This window comes from Anomaloglossus baeobatrachus, chromosome 12 (assembly GCF_048569485.1).
Source record: "Anomaloglossus baeobatrachus isolate aAnoBae1 chromosome 12, aAnoBae1.hap1, whole genome shotgun sequence".
NCBI classification, from domain to species: Eukaryota; Metazoa; Chordata; class Amphibia; order Anura; family Aromobatidae; genus Anomaloglossus; species Anomaloglossus baeobatrachus.
Window position 1 is genome coordinate 55,752,757 of NC_134364.1, and position 16,437 is coordinate 55,769,193.

At 49.9% G+C, this 16,437-nt stretch overlaps 1 protein-coding gene across 2 annotated transcripts in view; it reads left to right on the forward strand.

The window, feature by feature from the left end:
- Positions 1-16,437, forward strand: part of SYNE2 (spectrin repeat containing nuclear envelope protein 2) — a 518,190-nt gene that overhangs the window by 374,813 nt on the left and 126,940 nt on the right. For both annotated transcript variants that reach the window (XM_075330437.1, XM_075330436.1), the window contains exons 67-72: positions 9,166-9,243; positions 10,699-10,784; positions 12,256-12,415; positions 14,148-14,285; positions 14,774-14,911; positions 15,074-15,283. In XM_075330437.1, the coding sequence (XP_075186552.1) occupies positions 9,166-9,243; positions 10,699-10,784; positions 12,256-12,415; positions 14,148-14,285; positions 14,774-14,911; positions 15,074-15,283 (810 nt within the window). The remainder of the gene's footprint in view (positions 1-9,165; positions 9,244-10,698; positions 10,785-12,255; positions 12,416-14,147; positions 14,286-14,773; positions 14,912-15,073; positions 15,284-16,437) is intronic.

Consider the following 16,437-nt stretch of genomic DNA (forward strand, 5'->3'; position numbering starts at 1 on the left):
CCTGTCCTGGACCTAAAACTGCTCAACAAACACGTAAAGACCAGGCGGTTCCGGATGGAATCCCTCCGCTCCGTCATCGCCTCAATGTCCCAAGGAGATTTCCTTGCATCGATCGATATCAAAGATGCTTATCTCCACGTACCGATTGCTCCAGAGCATCAGCGCTTCCTGCGCTTCGCCATAGGAGACGAACACCTTCAGTTCGTGGCACTGCCGTTCGGCCTGGCGACAGCCCCACGGGTTTTCACCAAGGTCATGGCTGCAGTAGTGGCGGTCCTCCACTCTCAGGGTCACTCGGTGATCCCTTACTTAGACGATCTGCTGGTCAAGGCTCCCTCTCAAGAGGCATGCCAGCACAGCCTCACCGCTACTCTGGAGACTCTCCAGAGTTTCGGGTGGATCATCAATTTCTTTGTCGCTCCATTGGGAGACCCAGACAATTGGGTGTATAGCTACTGCCTCCGGAGGCCACACAAAGCATTACACTTAAAAGTGTAAGGCCCCTCCCCTTCTGCCTATACACCCCCCGTGGGATCACGGGTTCCTCAGTTTTCAAGCTTTGTGCGAAGGAGGTCAGACATCCACGCATAGCTCCACTGTTTTAGTCAGCAGCAGCTGCTGACTATGTCGGATGGAAGAAAAGAGAGCCCATACTTGGGCCCCCAGCATGCTCCCTTCTCACCCCACTTTGTGTCGGCGGTGTTTGTTAAGGTTGAGGTACCCATTGCGGGTACAGAGGCTGGAGCCCACATGCTGTATCCTTCCCCATCCCCCTTTGGGCTCTGGGTGAAGTGGGATTTACCGGTCTCCAGGCACAGAGACCGTGCTCCGTCCACAGCCCCTGGGGAATCTGCTGGATATGGAGCGGAGTATCGTCAGGGACAGGGCCCTGCTACGCCAAGGTACTCTGTGTCCCCGTACAGACCGCGCACACACTGCAGCATTGCTGGGTGTGTTAGTGCGCCGGGGACAATAGCGCTGCTGCGCTTGTGCCACACTTCCACAGCTTGCTAAGGGAGTTAGTGTGTGGGGAACTGCCGCGCCGGCCCCTGCTGACAGTTTTTACTGCGACGCGGCTGGGACTTGTGGTGCGCCGGGGACTTCCGCGCTGGCCGTGCATATTTGTCGGCCGCGCTTTTTACTAGAGTCCCCGGCTTTTGCGGCCTAGTTCCGTTTCGTTCCCGCCCCCAGGCCTGCCAGTCAGGGGAAGGGCGGGACGCTATACAGAAAGTCAGCGCCGAGGGCTGGAATCTGCTTTACATACTCCAGCCCTCACATTGAGCACAGTGGGAAGCCAGTTTCCCGCACTTTGTCTGAGGCACGCCCACGGTCCGCCCCTCTTCACAGAACGCCGGCAGCCATTCCTGTGTGCAGGCTGAGCTGGAAAGGGGAGACAAGTTCTGGGAGACCCAGGCACGGGATTCTGGCGACTACACACCCGCTTTTAGCGGGCGGTAAGCGGCACCCTCCGGTGCTGATCCCACTAGTGAAAGTGTTCATTTGTATTTTTATGCTTGCATGCTATACATTGCACTAAACGGTCGCTGGTGATTCTTGGCTATATACCCTCCTGGATTGCTCTGTGGAGAATACAGCATGTCGTCCGCAAAAAAAGGGGTGCCAAGGCACAGGCTTTTTATGCTGCTTGCACCGCTTGTGAGGCTGTTCTACCGGCAGGTTCCACTGACCCCCATTGTGTGCAGTGTTCGGTCCTGGTGCTCCCTGCTCGGCCAGGGCCTCTGCTGGAGGTGTCCCAGAGAGATCCACCTGTGAATACTGTCCAGGTGACGGGGACAGAGTTTGCAGTCTTTGCTGATAGATTATCTGTGACTATGTCTCAGATTCTAGAAACTTTGCAGTCTAGACCAGTAACTCAGACCATGGGCACTGTTGATTCATTGCTCCCTGGCCCCCCTCAGTTGGAACAGTTCCGGGCTCCGGGGGTGTCCCACGCATCCCAGGGTGATGGCTCTGACACGGACGACAGTCCCAGACAGCCTAAGAGAGCTCGCTATGAGCGGCCCTCTACATCATCTCACTGGTCAGGCTCTCAGCAGGAGGATTCTCTGTGTGATGAGCCGGAGGTAGCTGATCAGGATTCTGATCCTGAGACCGCTCTCAATCTAGATACTCCTGATGGTGACGCCATAGTGAACGATCTTATCGCGTCCATCAATAAAATGTTGGATATTTCTCCCCCAGCTCCTCAAGTGGAGGAGTCAGCTTCACAGCAGGAGAAATTCCATTTCAGATATCCCAAGCGTAAATTAAGTACTTTTCTGGACCATTCTGACTTTAGAGAGTCAGTCCAGAAACACCACGCTTATCCAGATAAGCGTTTCTCCAAACGGCTTAAGGATACACGTTATCCCTTTCCTCCTGACGTGGTCAAGAGCTGGACCCAGTGTCCCAAGGTGGATCCCCCTATCTCCAGGCTTGCGGCTAGATCCATAGTTGCAGTGGAGGATGGGGCTGCACTTAAAGATGCCACTGACAGACAGATGGAGCTCTGGTTGAAATCCATCTATGAAGCTATCGGCGCGTCGTTTGCTCCTGCATTCGCAGCCGTATGGGCACTCCAAGCTATTTCAGCTGGTCTTGCACAGATTGACACGGTCACACGTACATCTGTTCCGCAGGTGGCATCCTTAACCTCTCAAATGTCTGCATTTGCGTCTTACGCGATTAATGCTGTCCTGGACTCTACGAGCCGTACGGCAGTGGCATCTGCCAACTCCGTGGTTTTACGCAGAGCCTTGTGGTTAAGGGAATGGAAAGCAGATTCTGCTTCCAAAAAATGTTTAACCAGTTTGCCATTTTCTGGTGACCGGCTGTTTGGTGAGCGCTTGGATGAAATCATTAAACAGTCCAAGGGTAAGGATTCATCCTTACCTCAGCCCAGACAAAACAAACCCCAACAGAGGAGGGGACAGTCGGGGTTTCGGTCCTTTCGAGGTTCGGGCAGGTCCCAATTCTCCTCGTCCAAAAGGACTCAAAAGGATCAGAGGAGTTCAGATTCTTGGCGGGCTCAGTCACGCCCAAAAAAGACAGCCGGAAGACCCGCTACCAAGGCGGCTTCCTCATGACTTCCGGCCTCCTCCCTCCGCATCCTCGGTCGGTGGCAGGCTCTCCCGCTTTGGCGACATTTGGCTGCCACAGGTCCAAGACCGTTGGGTGCGAGACATTCTGTCTCACGGGTACAGGATAGAGTTCAGTTCTCGTCCTCCAACTCGATTCTTCAGAACGTCTCCGCCTCCCGACCGAGCCGATGCTCTCCTGCAGGCGGTGTGCACTCTAAAGGCGGAAGGAGTGGTGATCCCTGTTCCTCTTCAAGAGCAAGGTCACGGTTTTTACTCCAATTTGTTTGTGGTACCAAAAAAGGACGGGTCTTTCCGTCCCGTTCTGGACCTAAAACTTCTCAACAACCACGTGAGAACCAGACGGTTCCGGATGGAATCCCTCCGATCCGTCATCGCCGCAATGTCTCAAGGAGATTTCCTAGCATCGATAGACATCAAGGATGCTTATCTCCACGTACCGATTGCTCCAGAGCATCAGAGTTTTCTACGCTTCGTTATAGGAGACGAACACCTTCAGTTCGTAGCCCTGCCTTTTGGTCTGGCGACAGCCCCACGGGTCTTCACCAAAGTCATGGCAGCTGTAGTTGCAGTCCTACACTCTCAGGGACACTCCGTGATCCCTTACTTAGACGATCTGCTGGTCAAGGCGCCTTCTCAAGAGGCATGCCAACACAGCCTGAACGTGGCGCTGGAGACCCTCCAGGGTTTCGGGTGGATCATCAACTTTTCCAAGTCGAATCTAACCCCGACCCAGTCGATAACATATCTTGGCATGGAGTTTCATACTCTCTCAGCGATAGTGAAGCTTCCGCTTGTCAAACAGCGTTCATTGCAGACAGGGGTGCAATCTCTCCTTCAAGGTCAGTCACACCCCTTGAGACGCCTCATGCACTTCCTAGGGAAGATGGTGGCAGCAATAGAGGCAGTCCCTTTCGCGCAGTTTCATCTGCGTCCACTACAATGGGACATTCTCCGCCAATGGGACGGGAGGTCAAAGTCCCTCGACAGCAACGTCTCTCTCTCTCAGGCGGCCAAGGATTCTCTTCGATGGTGGCTGCTTCCCACCTCATTGTCGAAAGGGAAATCCTTCCTACCCCCATCCTGGGCGGTAGTGACGACAGATGCGAGTCTGTCAGGGTGGGGAGCAGTCTTTCTCCACCACAGGGCTCAAGGTACGTGGACTCAGCAAGAGTCCACTCTTCAGATCAACGTTCTGGAGATCAGAGCAGTGTATCTTGCCCTACAAGTCTTCCAGCAGTGGCTGGAAGGCAAGCAGATCCGTATTCAGTCGGACAACTCCACAGCGGTGGCATACATCAACCACCAAGGAGGAACTCGCAGTCGGCAAGCCTTCCAGGAAGTCCGGCGGATTCTGACGTGGGTGGAAGACACGGCTTCCACCATATCCGCAGTTCACATCCCAGGCGTGGACAACTGGGAAGCAGACTTCCTCAGTCGCCAGGGTATGGACGCAGGGGAATGGTCTCTTCACCCGGACGTGTTTCAAGAGATCTGTCGCCGCTGGGGGATGCCGGACGTCGACCTAATGGCGTCTCGGCACAACAACAAGGTCCCAGTTTTCATGGCACGGTCTCACGATCACCGAGCTCTGGCGGCAGACGCCTTAGTTCAAGATTGGTCGCAGTTCCGGCTTCCTTATGTGTTTCCACCTCTGGCTCTGTTGCCCAGAGTGCTGCGCAAGATCAGGTCCGACTGCCGCCGCGCCATCCTCGTCGCTCCAGACTGGCCAAGGAGGTCGTGGTACCCGGATCTGTGGCACCTCGCAGTAGGCCAACCGTGGGCACTACCAGACCGACCAGACTTGCTGTCTCAAGGGCCGTTTTTCCATCAGAATTCTGCGGCCCTGAACCTGACTGTGTGGCCATTGAGTCCTGGATCCTAGCGGGTTCAGGATTGTCTCAAGAAGTCATTGCCACCATGAGACAGGCCAGAAAACCTACCTCCGCCAAGATATACCACAGGACGTGGAAAATATTCTTGTCTTGGTGCTCTGCTCAGGGAGTCTCTCCCTGGCCATTTAGATTGCCTACTTTTCTTTCCTTCCTGCAATCCGGGTTGGAAAAAGGTTTGTCGCTCGGCTCCCTCAAGGGGCAAGTCTCAGCGCTATCTGTATTTTTTCAGAAGCGCCTAGCACGACTTCCTCAGGTACGCACGTTCCTGCAAGGGGTCTGTCATATCGTCCCTCCTTACAAGCGGCCGTTAGAGCCCTGGGATCTGAACAGGGTTCTAATTGTTCTTCAGAAGCCGCCTTTCGAGCCTATGAGGGATGTTTCCCTTTCTCGCCTTTCACAGAAAGTGGCCTTTCTAGTAGCGGTCACGTCTCTCCGGAGAGTGTCCGAGCTAGCAGCGCTGTCATGCAAATCTCCCTTCCTGGTGATTCACCAGGACAAGGGGTTTTGCGCCCTATTCCGGAGTTTCTCCCTAAGGTGGTATCCCCGTTTCATCTTAATCAGGATATCTCCTTGCCTTCCTTGTGCCCTCATCCAGTTCATCAATGTGAAAAGGATTTGCATTTGTTGGATCTCGTGAGAGCGCTCAGGATCTACATTTCCCGCACGGCGCCCCTGCGCCGCTCGGATGCACTCTTTGTCCTTGTCGCTGGTCAGCGCAAAGGGTCGCAAGCTTCCAAATCCACCCTGGCTCGGTGGATCAAGGAACCAATTCTTGAAGCCTACCGTTCTGCTGGGCTTCCGGTTCCCTCAGGGCTGAAGGCCCATTCTACCAGAGCCGTGGGTGCGTCCTGGGCATTACGACACCAGGCTACGGCTCAGCAGGTGTGCCAGGCGGCTACCTGGTCGAGTCTGCACACTTTTACCAAACACTATCAAGTGCATACCTACGCTTCGGCGGACGCCAGCCTAGGTAGACAAGTCCTTCAGGCGGCGACGGCCCACCTGTAGGGTAGGGCTGTTTTTACGGTCCTATCACGAGGGGTTATTATACCCACCCAGGGACTGCTTTTGGACGTCCCAATTGTCTGGGTCTCCCAATGGAGCGACAAAGAAGAAGGGAATTTTGTTTACTTACCGTAAATTCCTTTTCTTCTAGCTCCAATTGGGAGACCCAGCACCCCCCCTGTTTGCTTAGGGATTTTTGTTTTTTCGGGTACACATGTTGTTCATGTTGAATGGTTTCGGTTCTCCGATGTTCCTTCGGATTGAATTTGTTCTTAAACCAGTTATTGGCTTTCCTCCTTCTTGCTTTGGCACTAAAACTGAGGAACCCGTGATCCCACGGGGGGTGTATAGGCAGAAGGGGAGGGGCCTTACACTTTTAAGTGTAATGCTTTGTGTGGCCTCCGGAGGCAGTAGCTATACACCCAATTGTCTGGGTCTCCCAATTGGAGCTAGAAGAAAAGGAATTTACGGTAAGTAAACAAAATTCCCTTCTTTCCAAAGTCAAATCTGACACCGGCCCAATCGCTGACATATCTTGGCATGTAGTTTCATACCCTCTCAGCGATAGTGAAGCTTCCGCTGAACAAGCAGCGTTCACTACAGACGGGGGTGCAATCTCTCCTTCAGGGTCAGTCACACCCCTTGAGGCGCCTCATGCACTTCCTGGGGAAGATGGTGGCAGCAATGGAGGCAGTCCCTTTCGCGCAGTTTCACCTGCGTCCTCTTCAATGGGACATCCTACGCAAATGGGACAGGAAGCCGACGTCCCTCGACAGGAGCGTCTCCCTCTCTCAGGCAACCAAAGCTTCCCTTCGGTGGTGGCTTCATCCCACTTCATTATCGAAGGGGAAATCCTTCCTACCCCCATCCTGGGCGGTGGTCACGACGGACGCGAGTCTGTCAGGGTGGGGAGCAGTTTTTCTCCACCACAGGGCTCAGGGTACGTGGACTCGGCAAGAGTCATCACTTCAGATCAATGTTCTGGAGATCAGGGCAGTGTATCTGGCCCTAAAAGCGTTCCAGCAGTGGCTGGAAGGCAAGCAGATCCGAATTCAGTCGGACAACTCCACAGCGGTGACTTACATCAACCACCAAGGAGGAACACGCAGTCGGCAAGCCTTCCAGGAAGTCCGGCGGATTTTGATGTGGGTGGAAGCCACGGCCTCCACCATCTCCGCAGTTCACATCCCGGGCGTGGAAAACTGGGAAGCGGATTTTCTCAGTCGCCAGGGCATGGACGCAGGGGAATGGTCCCTTCACCCGGACGTGTTTCAGGAGATCTGTTGCCGCTGGGGGATGCCGGACGTCGACCTAATGGCGTCCCGGCACAACAACGAGGTCACGGCATTCATAGCACGTTCTCACGATCACAGAGCTCTGGCGGCAGACGCCTTAGTTCAGGATTGGTCGCAGTTTCAACTCCCTTATGTGTTTCCTCCGCTGGCACTGTTGCCCAGAGTGTTATGCAAGATCAGGACCGACTGCCGCCGCGCCATCCTCGTCGCTCCAGACTGGCCGAGGAGGTCGTGGTACCCGGATCTGTGGCATCTCACGGTCGGCCAACCGTGGGCACTACCAGACCGACCAGACTTGCTGTCTCAAGGGCCGTTTTTCCATCTGAATTCTGCGGCCCTCAACCTGACTGTGTGGCCATTGAGTCCTGGATCTTAGCGTCTTCAGGATTATCTCAAGAGGTCATTGCCACTATGAGACAGGCTAGGAAACCAACGTCCGCCAAGATCTACCACAGGACGTGGAAAATATTCCTGTCGTGGTGCTCTGATCAGGGTTTTTCTCCCTGGCCATTTGCCTTGCCCACTTTTCTGTCCTTTCTTCAGTCCGGATTGGAAAAGGGTTTGTCGCTTGGCTCCCTTAAGGGACAAGTCTCTGCGCTCTCTGTGTTTTTTCAGAAGCGCTTGGCCAGACTTCCACAGGTACGCACGTTCCTGCAGGGGGTTTGTCACATCGTCCCTCCTTACAAACGTCCGTTGGAACCCTGGGATCTGAACAGGGTGCTGATGGTTCTTCAGAAACCACCGTTCGAGCCAATGAGGGATATTTCTCTCGCACGCCTTTCGCAGAAAGTGGTTTTCCTAGTAGCAGTCACTTCACTTCGGAGAGTGTCTGAGCTAGCAGCACTGTCATGCAAAGCCCCTTTCCTGGTGTTTCACCAGGACAAAGTGGTTCTGCGTCCGGTTCCGGAATTTCTCCCTAAGGTGGTAACCCCTTTTCATCTCAATCAGGATATCTCCTTACCCTCTTTTTGCCCTCATCCAATTCACCAATGTGAAAAGGATTTGCACTTGTTAGATCTGGTGAGAGCACTCAGACTCTACATTTCTCGTACGGCGCCCCTGCGCCGCTCGGATGCACTCTTTGTCCTTGTCGCTGGCCAGCGTAAAGGGTCACAGGCTTCCAAATCAACCCTGGCTCGGTGGATCAAGGAACCAATTCTCGAAGCTTACCGTTCAGCTGGGCTTCCGGTTCCCTCAGGGCTGAAGGCCCATTCTACCAGAGCCGTGGGTGCGTCCTGGGCTTTGAGGCACCAGGCTATGGCTCAGCAGGTGTGTCAGGCGGCTACCTGGTCGAGCCTGCACACTTTCACGAAACACTATCAGGTGCATACCTATGCTTCGGCGGATGCCAGCCTAGGTAGGCGAGTCCTTCAGGCGGCGGTTGCCCACCTGTAGGACGGAGCCGTTACGGCTCTATTATGAGGTATTATTTACCCACCCAGGGACTGCTTTTGGACGTCCCAATTGTCTGGGTCTCCCAATGGAGCGACAAAGAAGAAGGGAATTTTGTTTACTTACCGTAAATTCCTTTTCTTCTAGCTCCAATTGGGAGACCCAGCACCCGCCCCTGTTTTTTTGTGTACACATGTTGTTCATGTTGAATGGTTTCAGTTCTCCGATATTCCTTCGGATTGAATTTACTTTAAACCAGTTTATAATTTTTTCCTCCTTCTTGCTTTTGCACCAAAACTGAGGAGCCCGTGGGAGCACGGGGGGTGTATAGGCAGAAGGGGAGGGGCTTTACACTTTTAGTGTAATACTTTGTGCGGCCTCCGGAGGCATAGCCTATACACCCAATTGTCTGGGTCTCCCAATTGGAGCTAGAAGAAAAGGAATTTACGGTAAGTAAACAAAATTCCCTTCTTTCCGCAGATCCATAATGGAGTAAAGGAGGAGAAGCTGCCGCACTCATTACCTGCCAAAACTGCTGAGTCTGTTGAGAAGACCCACGTAAGATATCACTTCTCTTTCTTTAATTCATATTCTTGCGATGTACAAACCAAGGTTCACAAATCTCATAATAAAGTGTCTTATTGTCACACGGAGTTTTGCACAAACTTTGCCACTGTCATAGGACTGTGTTCAGATTGCAGATTCTGACACTCTGATGGTTTCTCTGGTGTCTGGGATCCACACTGCAGACTTGGATGTTGACCTGATGTGCTGATTCATAGGCAAGATAGCAAGAGCTTATCTCTGCTGGTCTGCTTGCTCCATTGATCATATTTTGTCAGGAGGTCTATCACATCTGTTCCACTCCTATTTATGCTGGTTGAATCCTTCTACCCATGGCAGCTATAGTTTGCCTTTGTTGGCCTGTGAAGTGTAGTGTCCCAGACATTCTGGAGATAGTTGTGCTTATTGCTTGATTCAGTTGTGGCGTTTACCCCTGTTATTTTGTACTTCCTTCTTGCTCTTGTTTTCCTCCTGAATCTCTTATTGTCTTTACCTTTGTGTGTGCGTGTTGTGTGACTGAGTTTTGTTTTTTCCCTTGTCTGTCTTTATCTGTCGGTTTCATCACACTCCTATCCTGTCCCTCCCTGGGGGAGGGGGAATCAGATCAGAACTAGTGAGGAGCAGGACCAGGAAGGCGACTCGGGCCTCTCCACTATCAGAAGTATTCCTGAGATTAGGGATAGCATAGGGCCCTCTAGCTTGAGGGACAGCTTAGGAACCCAGGTTCCCGCTATCCCATAGTCATCATGACACTTACATGTATCTCAGTTGTATCACTGTTTTTGAAGAAACCAATATTAATTAAAATATAAATTTTTGGAAATTGACAGAAAAGAATACCTAGTGACTAAACCCTCATGAGCCTGTCACTATGTATTATGCACCGAATGTGCCACTCTATGATGCCATATTCTCCCTTAAAAATGGTGATCCATAGACTTTGATTGGTTTTGCAATATGGATGCAGGGTTTAGGCTTTCTTATATTTCACAGAGATGTACTTTCTAACCTACGGTAGCCGGCCTGTGTCTAAAGGCTGATAATACTGTGCCCTGTCATCAGATCAAAAGGGACCAGTGTTTGTCTCATTTTATTCAAGCTGCTCCTCTGATTTTTCGTTGTTTTTTTTCAAAACCACCATATGTTTCCAAAGATATGGACCTTTTTGTTTAGTTAGTACTGTACTAAGTTTTACAGACTTTACCAATGGGGCGTGGCTCACAGGTAATTATGCAGAGGAGCCTTAAGACACGCCCCAGAGGATCTTGTTTGTCTTGTATTCTTGGTGAAAATTAGCACTAAATAAATTGGCCTGTATATCTGATACTGCCTAAAAAAAAAATTGATTAGTCAGGGGAGTGGTGAAAATAAAATAAGAAAAACAAACAGTCATTTTTGACCGAGTGAAATGTCCACTTAAGGTAATCGTTTCCATTTTCTCCTCTGTAGGTCATCAGCACAGAAGCTACAAGTAAAAAACGTCCAACTGAAATCACAAAACCAAATCGGGAGGCCTCCGACCCATCACAGCCAAGGTAATACTGTAACATTGCACTAGATAGATGGTCTTCGGGGGTGGCGCACTGCTAGGATGGTGCACATACACCTTTGCACCCTTGCTCAGCTGACAACAGTGTCTCCTGATTGTCTCGTACATGTGCACGCTAATGAGTGTTCAATGGAGAGAGCAGAAAGCAGATGCCCCGGCAGTGGCTTATCCGCCAGGAAAAAAACATCATACTTTGTAAATCAACATCCACAATTTTTTTTTTGTTTTCCTGCTATCATCTGTTAGGACATAAGTTTCGAGGCCCCCATACAATGTAGACGGAGGGACATTTATTGATGGAAGTAGGGCATTATTACTTGGATTTTTCCTAAAAACCTAGTACATAAGTGGAGAGGAGCTGATTCCACTCAATACAGTGTGTATAGCAGCAGCGTCTCTGTAGACACACCAACTTACTCACTGCCCCGGCTGGGCCATGTGTTCCCCACACTCCCCTGGCCATCCTCATGTGCTGCTGCCTCCTTCTCCTCCCAGGCCCTGTACATGCCGCACAGGGGTCCTGGGAGTGCACCTAAGACACACATGTGCACACCGACCCTCCTCTTAAAGGGCCAGCATGCCATTTCCAGGAAATGCCTCTCAGTCTATGAAGAGTGGCACTGTGTATTTAAGGCACCCTCCGATTAGGGGAGGTGCCTCGGCAACACATTGTTAGTCAGTGTATCAGTCTGCTAGCTAGTTTTCAGGTCCCATTAACCCTGTGTTCATCTCTAGTATCTGACTTCCCATACCACGTGCCCCTGCCATGCCAACCATTCCTGCCCATACCTGCCTGTCCAGCCTGCCTCAGTCACCCTGCCTGTACCCGTCTATACCTGAGTCTGTCTTCTGTCCTGGGTGTCAACTGCTACAGTCCCGGTCACTGCCCTGGGAGTGGTACCTGGTGTCCGCCTCGTGGTGGGCGCTTAGTTATGCCCCTCCCACTAAGAAGTAAGCCCAGGTCCTCTCTGTGGTCCAGTAGGTCCACTAATCCCAGTTACTGCCCCTACACTGGTCGTGAGCGTTACAGTATTGGTTTTGGCTGTTTTGTACAGCCAGTATCTGAGTCTAACGAATGGAGGTAGCTCTACTTACAGTTGTTTAGCCCATAGATGCCACTGTCAGTCTCGACAGTAACATTTAAGAGGTTGGAAAAAGGCCAAGGTCATCGCCCCCTGTCCATACAACACTATTGCCAACTGCTAATGCTATTGTCATGACAGTCCAGAGGTCTCTTTAGGATTCGCGTGTCAGCCATGTTTGTACAACTATGAAGTTCCACCTTATAGGAGATGAGTTCTTTTACAAATTTTACAATGCACTGCAATACCCTAGTAAAGCAGGGTATTATATAAGTAATTACAGGTTCATGGGTTCATGTTTCCTAGGGGGACCGATAATAAATTAAATATATATATATATATTATGAGCCATTATTATTACATTATTCCCTTTAGAAGCCCTGCTGGGGTTGTCCCATCAACTCCCACGAAGGCTCGAAGCAAAATTCCCATGTCTGTGATTGAAGATATTACTTGGAGCAAGTGGCTGTATCTACAGAAGGAGCTGTCCTACCGGATGAAGGCGACATCTTCTAGACATGATTCCGAAGCCCATGTAAGTCTTCTCTTGTGATGTGATACTATTAGAATTGTAGGCCATCGCTTTTTTAACCACCTTCTTCTTAAGACACTTTATTATTATTGAATACCTATAGAACTATTTTGGTTAAAGTCTTAAGCCAGCCTTACACATTAGGTGACTGTCGGCCAATCATTTACTTGGCTGTCGGCTATATCTCCAGACTCCTTCATACACAGGGACACTCAGCTAGGCCAGACTCCTCTCCCCGCCTGACGAAAAGGAATGAGTGATTGAACTTTAATCGCTTGATCCTTCTGTCCCTAAATGTAATCTGTCGAGGGACAATTAGAAGGTCCCCATACACATTAGATGGTCGACCAATATGACCAAAATCAATGGGTTCTTTTGACTTTTATACAATGTATATGGAGGCCTTTAAGTAGGACCCATAGAATCCAGTTATTATTTGACTACTCGTTATAAAAGATCAAGTGTGGGCTGACCGTCTCCATGGGCCCATATGCAGAGCGTCCATCTTTTCCATTTATTTAGTAATGGCAGAGGAGGAGATATGAGGGAGCTCATTCTTGTACAGACTTTCTGTACTTCCAGGAAGCAAACAAACCCCAGACCAGACCCCAAAAGGAAGGTTGATCTCAGACCAGGCCCCTAAATAAATTCAGACCATTATAAGTTCAGAGCTTGGACTAGACTCCAGAATTAGTTTAGACCTTAAATCAAACGTCCATACCTCCAAATCAATACATACCCATGGTCAGACAATAAAATTAATACAGACACAAACCAGATTCTCTAACCTTATGCAGACTTGATGGTGGTTGGTGGTAAAGGCCTATATGGCATTGCCCTCCATTAAAAGGACCCTTAAGGCCCCGTTACACGCAACAACATCGCTAACGAGATGTCGTTGGGGTCACGGAATTTGTGACGCACATCCGGCCTCGTTAGCGACGTCGTTGTGTGTGACACGTACGAGCGACCACTAACGATGTAAAATACTCACCAAATCGTTGATTGTTGACACGTCGTCCATTTCTCAAATGTCGTTGCTCGTGCAGGACGCAGGTTGTTCATCGTTCCTGAGGCAGCACACATCGCTACGTGTGACAACCCAGGAACGACAAACAACACCGTACCTGCGTCTTCTGCCAACGAGGTGGCCGTGACTTCCATGCGGCTGCTCTCCGCCCCACCGCTTCTATTGGACGCCTGCCAGGTGACGTCGCTCTGACGCCGCACGAACCCCCCCCCTTTAGAAAAGAGGCTGTTCACTAACCGGCGAACAGCCTCTTTTCTAAAGGGGCGGTTCGTGTGGCGTCAAAGCGACATCGCTAGGAAGGTGAGTATGTGTGATGGCTTCGAGCGATATTGTGCGTCATGGGCAAATCGCTGCGATTTGCCCGTGACGCACAAACAACGGGGGCGGGTGTTTTCACAAGCGACATCGCTAGCGATGACGCTGCGTGTAAAGTCCCCTTTAGACCATTGAGCAGTTAGTGATGAATGTAGGATGTCAATAGACCATCTCATTACGTCTTATTTAAAGATATTAATAAAAAAAACTTAAGGTCGTCTTGTAAGATTGTGGTGTCCACCTGTAAGTCTACAGCATTGGTCTTTTTAGAAAGCTATTGATGCCAAACATCATTCTTTCTCAGACTTATACCCAAATTTTGGCCACTCTAACCTTTCTGAATGGACGCCATCAATCTGAAATCTTATCATTAATGTCTTAAAATATTAGGCTGCAAAAGATGTGAAGATCAGCTTTATATCAAGAATCCCTGGGAGCTCGATTAAATCGCCACTAGTAGAAGAATCCAAACATTTCCTCTCCCGGCTCAAGGCTTTGAATGAAGAAGCCTCAGGTTCCCTGACTCAGGTAAGAAGTGTTGAGCAAATCGATTCTCGGGACCGTATTCCAGTGGCCACATTGGTCGTCCATGGCCATCAACCAGAACCTGGAGAAATTCCTCCTACCTGCGGCCATCTCCTGTGCTTTTATTGATCAGTAGGCCCTTCTTAACATCATGTGTCGCACCGCAATGACTGGCCTAAAATTCAAAGGAGGCTCCGGGGATTTTGGCAAGTGAGCTCTAGTTGCGGCCATAGACCACTGATGTAGTTGGGTTGTCCCATAATACCAATAGTCCTCTGTCCACACATGACAAGATCGGAGGTCCCAAATTCCACGCCTGCATAGAGTGGTGGTCAAGCATGTGCAAGGGAAGTAGGACAAGAATGCTCGACCCCCACTCTTGTTGGTCAAGGTGCCAGTGGTGGGACCCCCGGCACTCAGTAACTTGTCACCTGTCCTTTAGTAGGGGGTTATAATTAGGTTTTGGGTTATATTGATATCCTGTTTTTTAGGAGGGTGCGAGACATCTGCACGGAGCTCTTTTTGTGTGGATGTGTTCAGTGTCCCAGATGCTGCAGAACATCGAGGAGACGTTAGATCTGGATATCCTGAGCAGAGAGGAAGCGGCTGCCGAGCTGACCTTCTACGAGGTATGCCGGGTGCAAATCCTAAACGCCCAAAAATACACTTTTTATACAGTTATACAGTCCTACTGTTTTGTGTCTGCATCTCCAATGCAAAACTATATATCCCATATGAGTTTATTTACCTTTATTTGCTTATGAGCTAATATGATTTATATGTTTTCTCAGAAACTTGCGGAGGATTTGCATGCACTTTGGGATGAAATGGGCTACAACATGAGCACACTGTTATCGCCCATCACCCACGAGGGTGCGCACACCAGCACTCTGTCCCAATGCTACAGCGACCTGAGGGACTGGATCATTCAGGTCCACAGGAGTGTGAGGACCAGATCCAAAAGTATGGAAGGCGAACTGGACAAACACAATGACTACCAGGTAATGGGCCCCGTATTTAATCTGGGTAGTTGATTTTCACACTTTGGGGTGTACAATACATTGGCTGAAGAGGAGAGTGTGTGGGCGACTTCCCGATCACACCCTTCAGCTAATGGATAGGTGTGTGCAGCCACAGAATAATTCCCATTGTCAGTATATTATATATAATGATAAATAACACACTACCCTAATTTTTCCAAAATGCCCCTTACCTATTAAAATGATATTTCCTTTATTATGGATTTCCTGGAATAATTTGTTGTATTCCTGGGTGTAATAACTGCCCATGACCCCTTTATAACAAGCTCCTTGTTCTTTTGGTTTCCCACCTTTCCTTGCTTCTTTTCACTTGCGGCGCCTGTCTGAGCTGCAAATGCGGTCAAACTGCAATACCAGACTCAGCCTCAGGACAGATGTGGCGCTGTTTATAGAAGAAAATCTGGCTCATTTTTTATTCCTGAGCAAATTTCTAAATTCTGAATTTATTTTTTTATTATTCATTTTACGAGTTCTTTAATTTACTAATCATTTAAGTTATTTTGAATAGGTAATTTAATAATTGTGCTGCTATATAGGTCTAGCTCAGGCATCGGAATATAATTCATCTTTTTTGCAGCTACATTTTCAGCCTTCGCTTACAAGGATTTTGCCCTAATATTTTGTTATGCTTCCTGCTACCTGTGCAGGAAGAAACAAGTCTGTGTAGCATGGAGAGGCAGTGTCATGTATGGTGGTAAAAGTCATTGGGGTCAATCAGTGAGGATCCTCTAGTTGTCTTGATATTGTCTGTTCTAGTCACAGTTACCAAAATTTTGGGGTAGGTTTAAAGAGGTTATCCGCTACTTTAACATTGATAGTCTATCGTTAGAATGGGTCATCAATGAGTCATCGGCCTTGATCCGACACCCCACACCCACACTGATCAGCTGTTCTCGGTGTCGACGGCGGCAGCCTGTAACTGGAAATGCTCAGTTGCAGAGTTACTCTGTCAACTGATGCGACCAGGTACGGCACATCCGCCTCCCATTAAAATTCAATAATAGGCGGATGTGCAGTACCCAGCCGCGGCCGCTATCAGTTGACGGAGCAGCTCCAGAACTGAGCATTTCCTGCCGCTGTGAGCACAGAGAACAGCTGATCGACGGGGGTGCCGA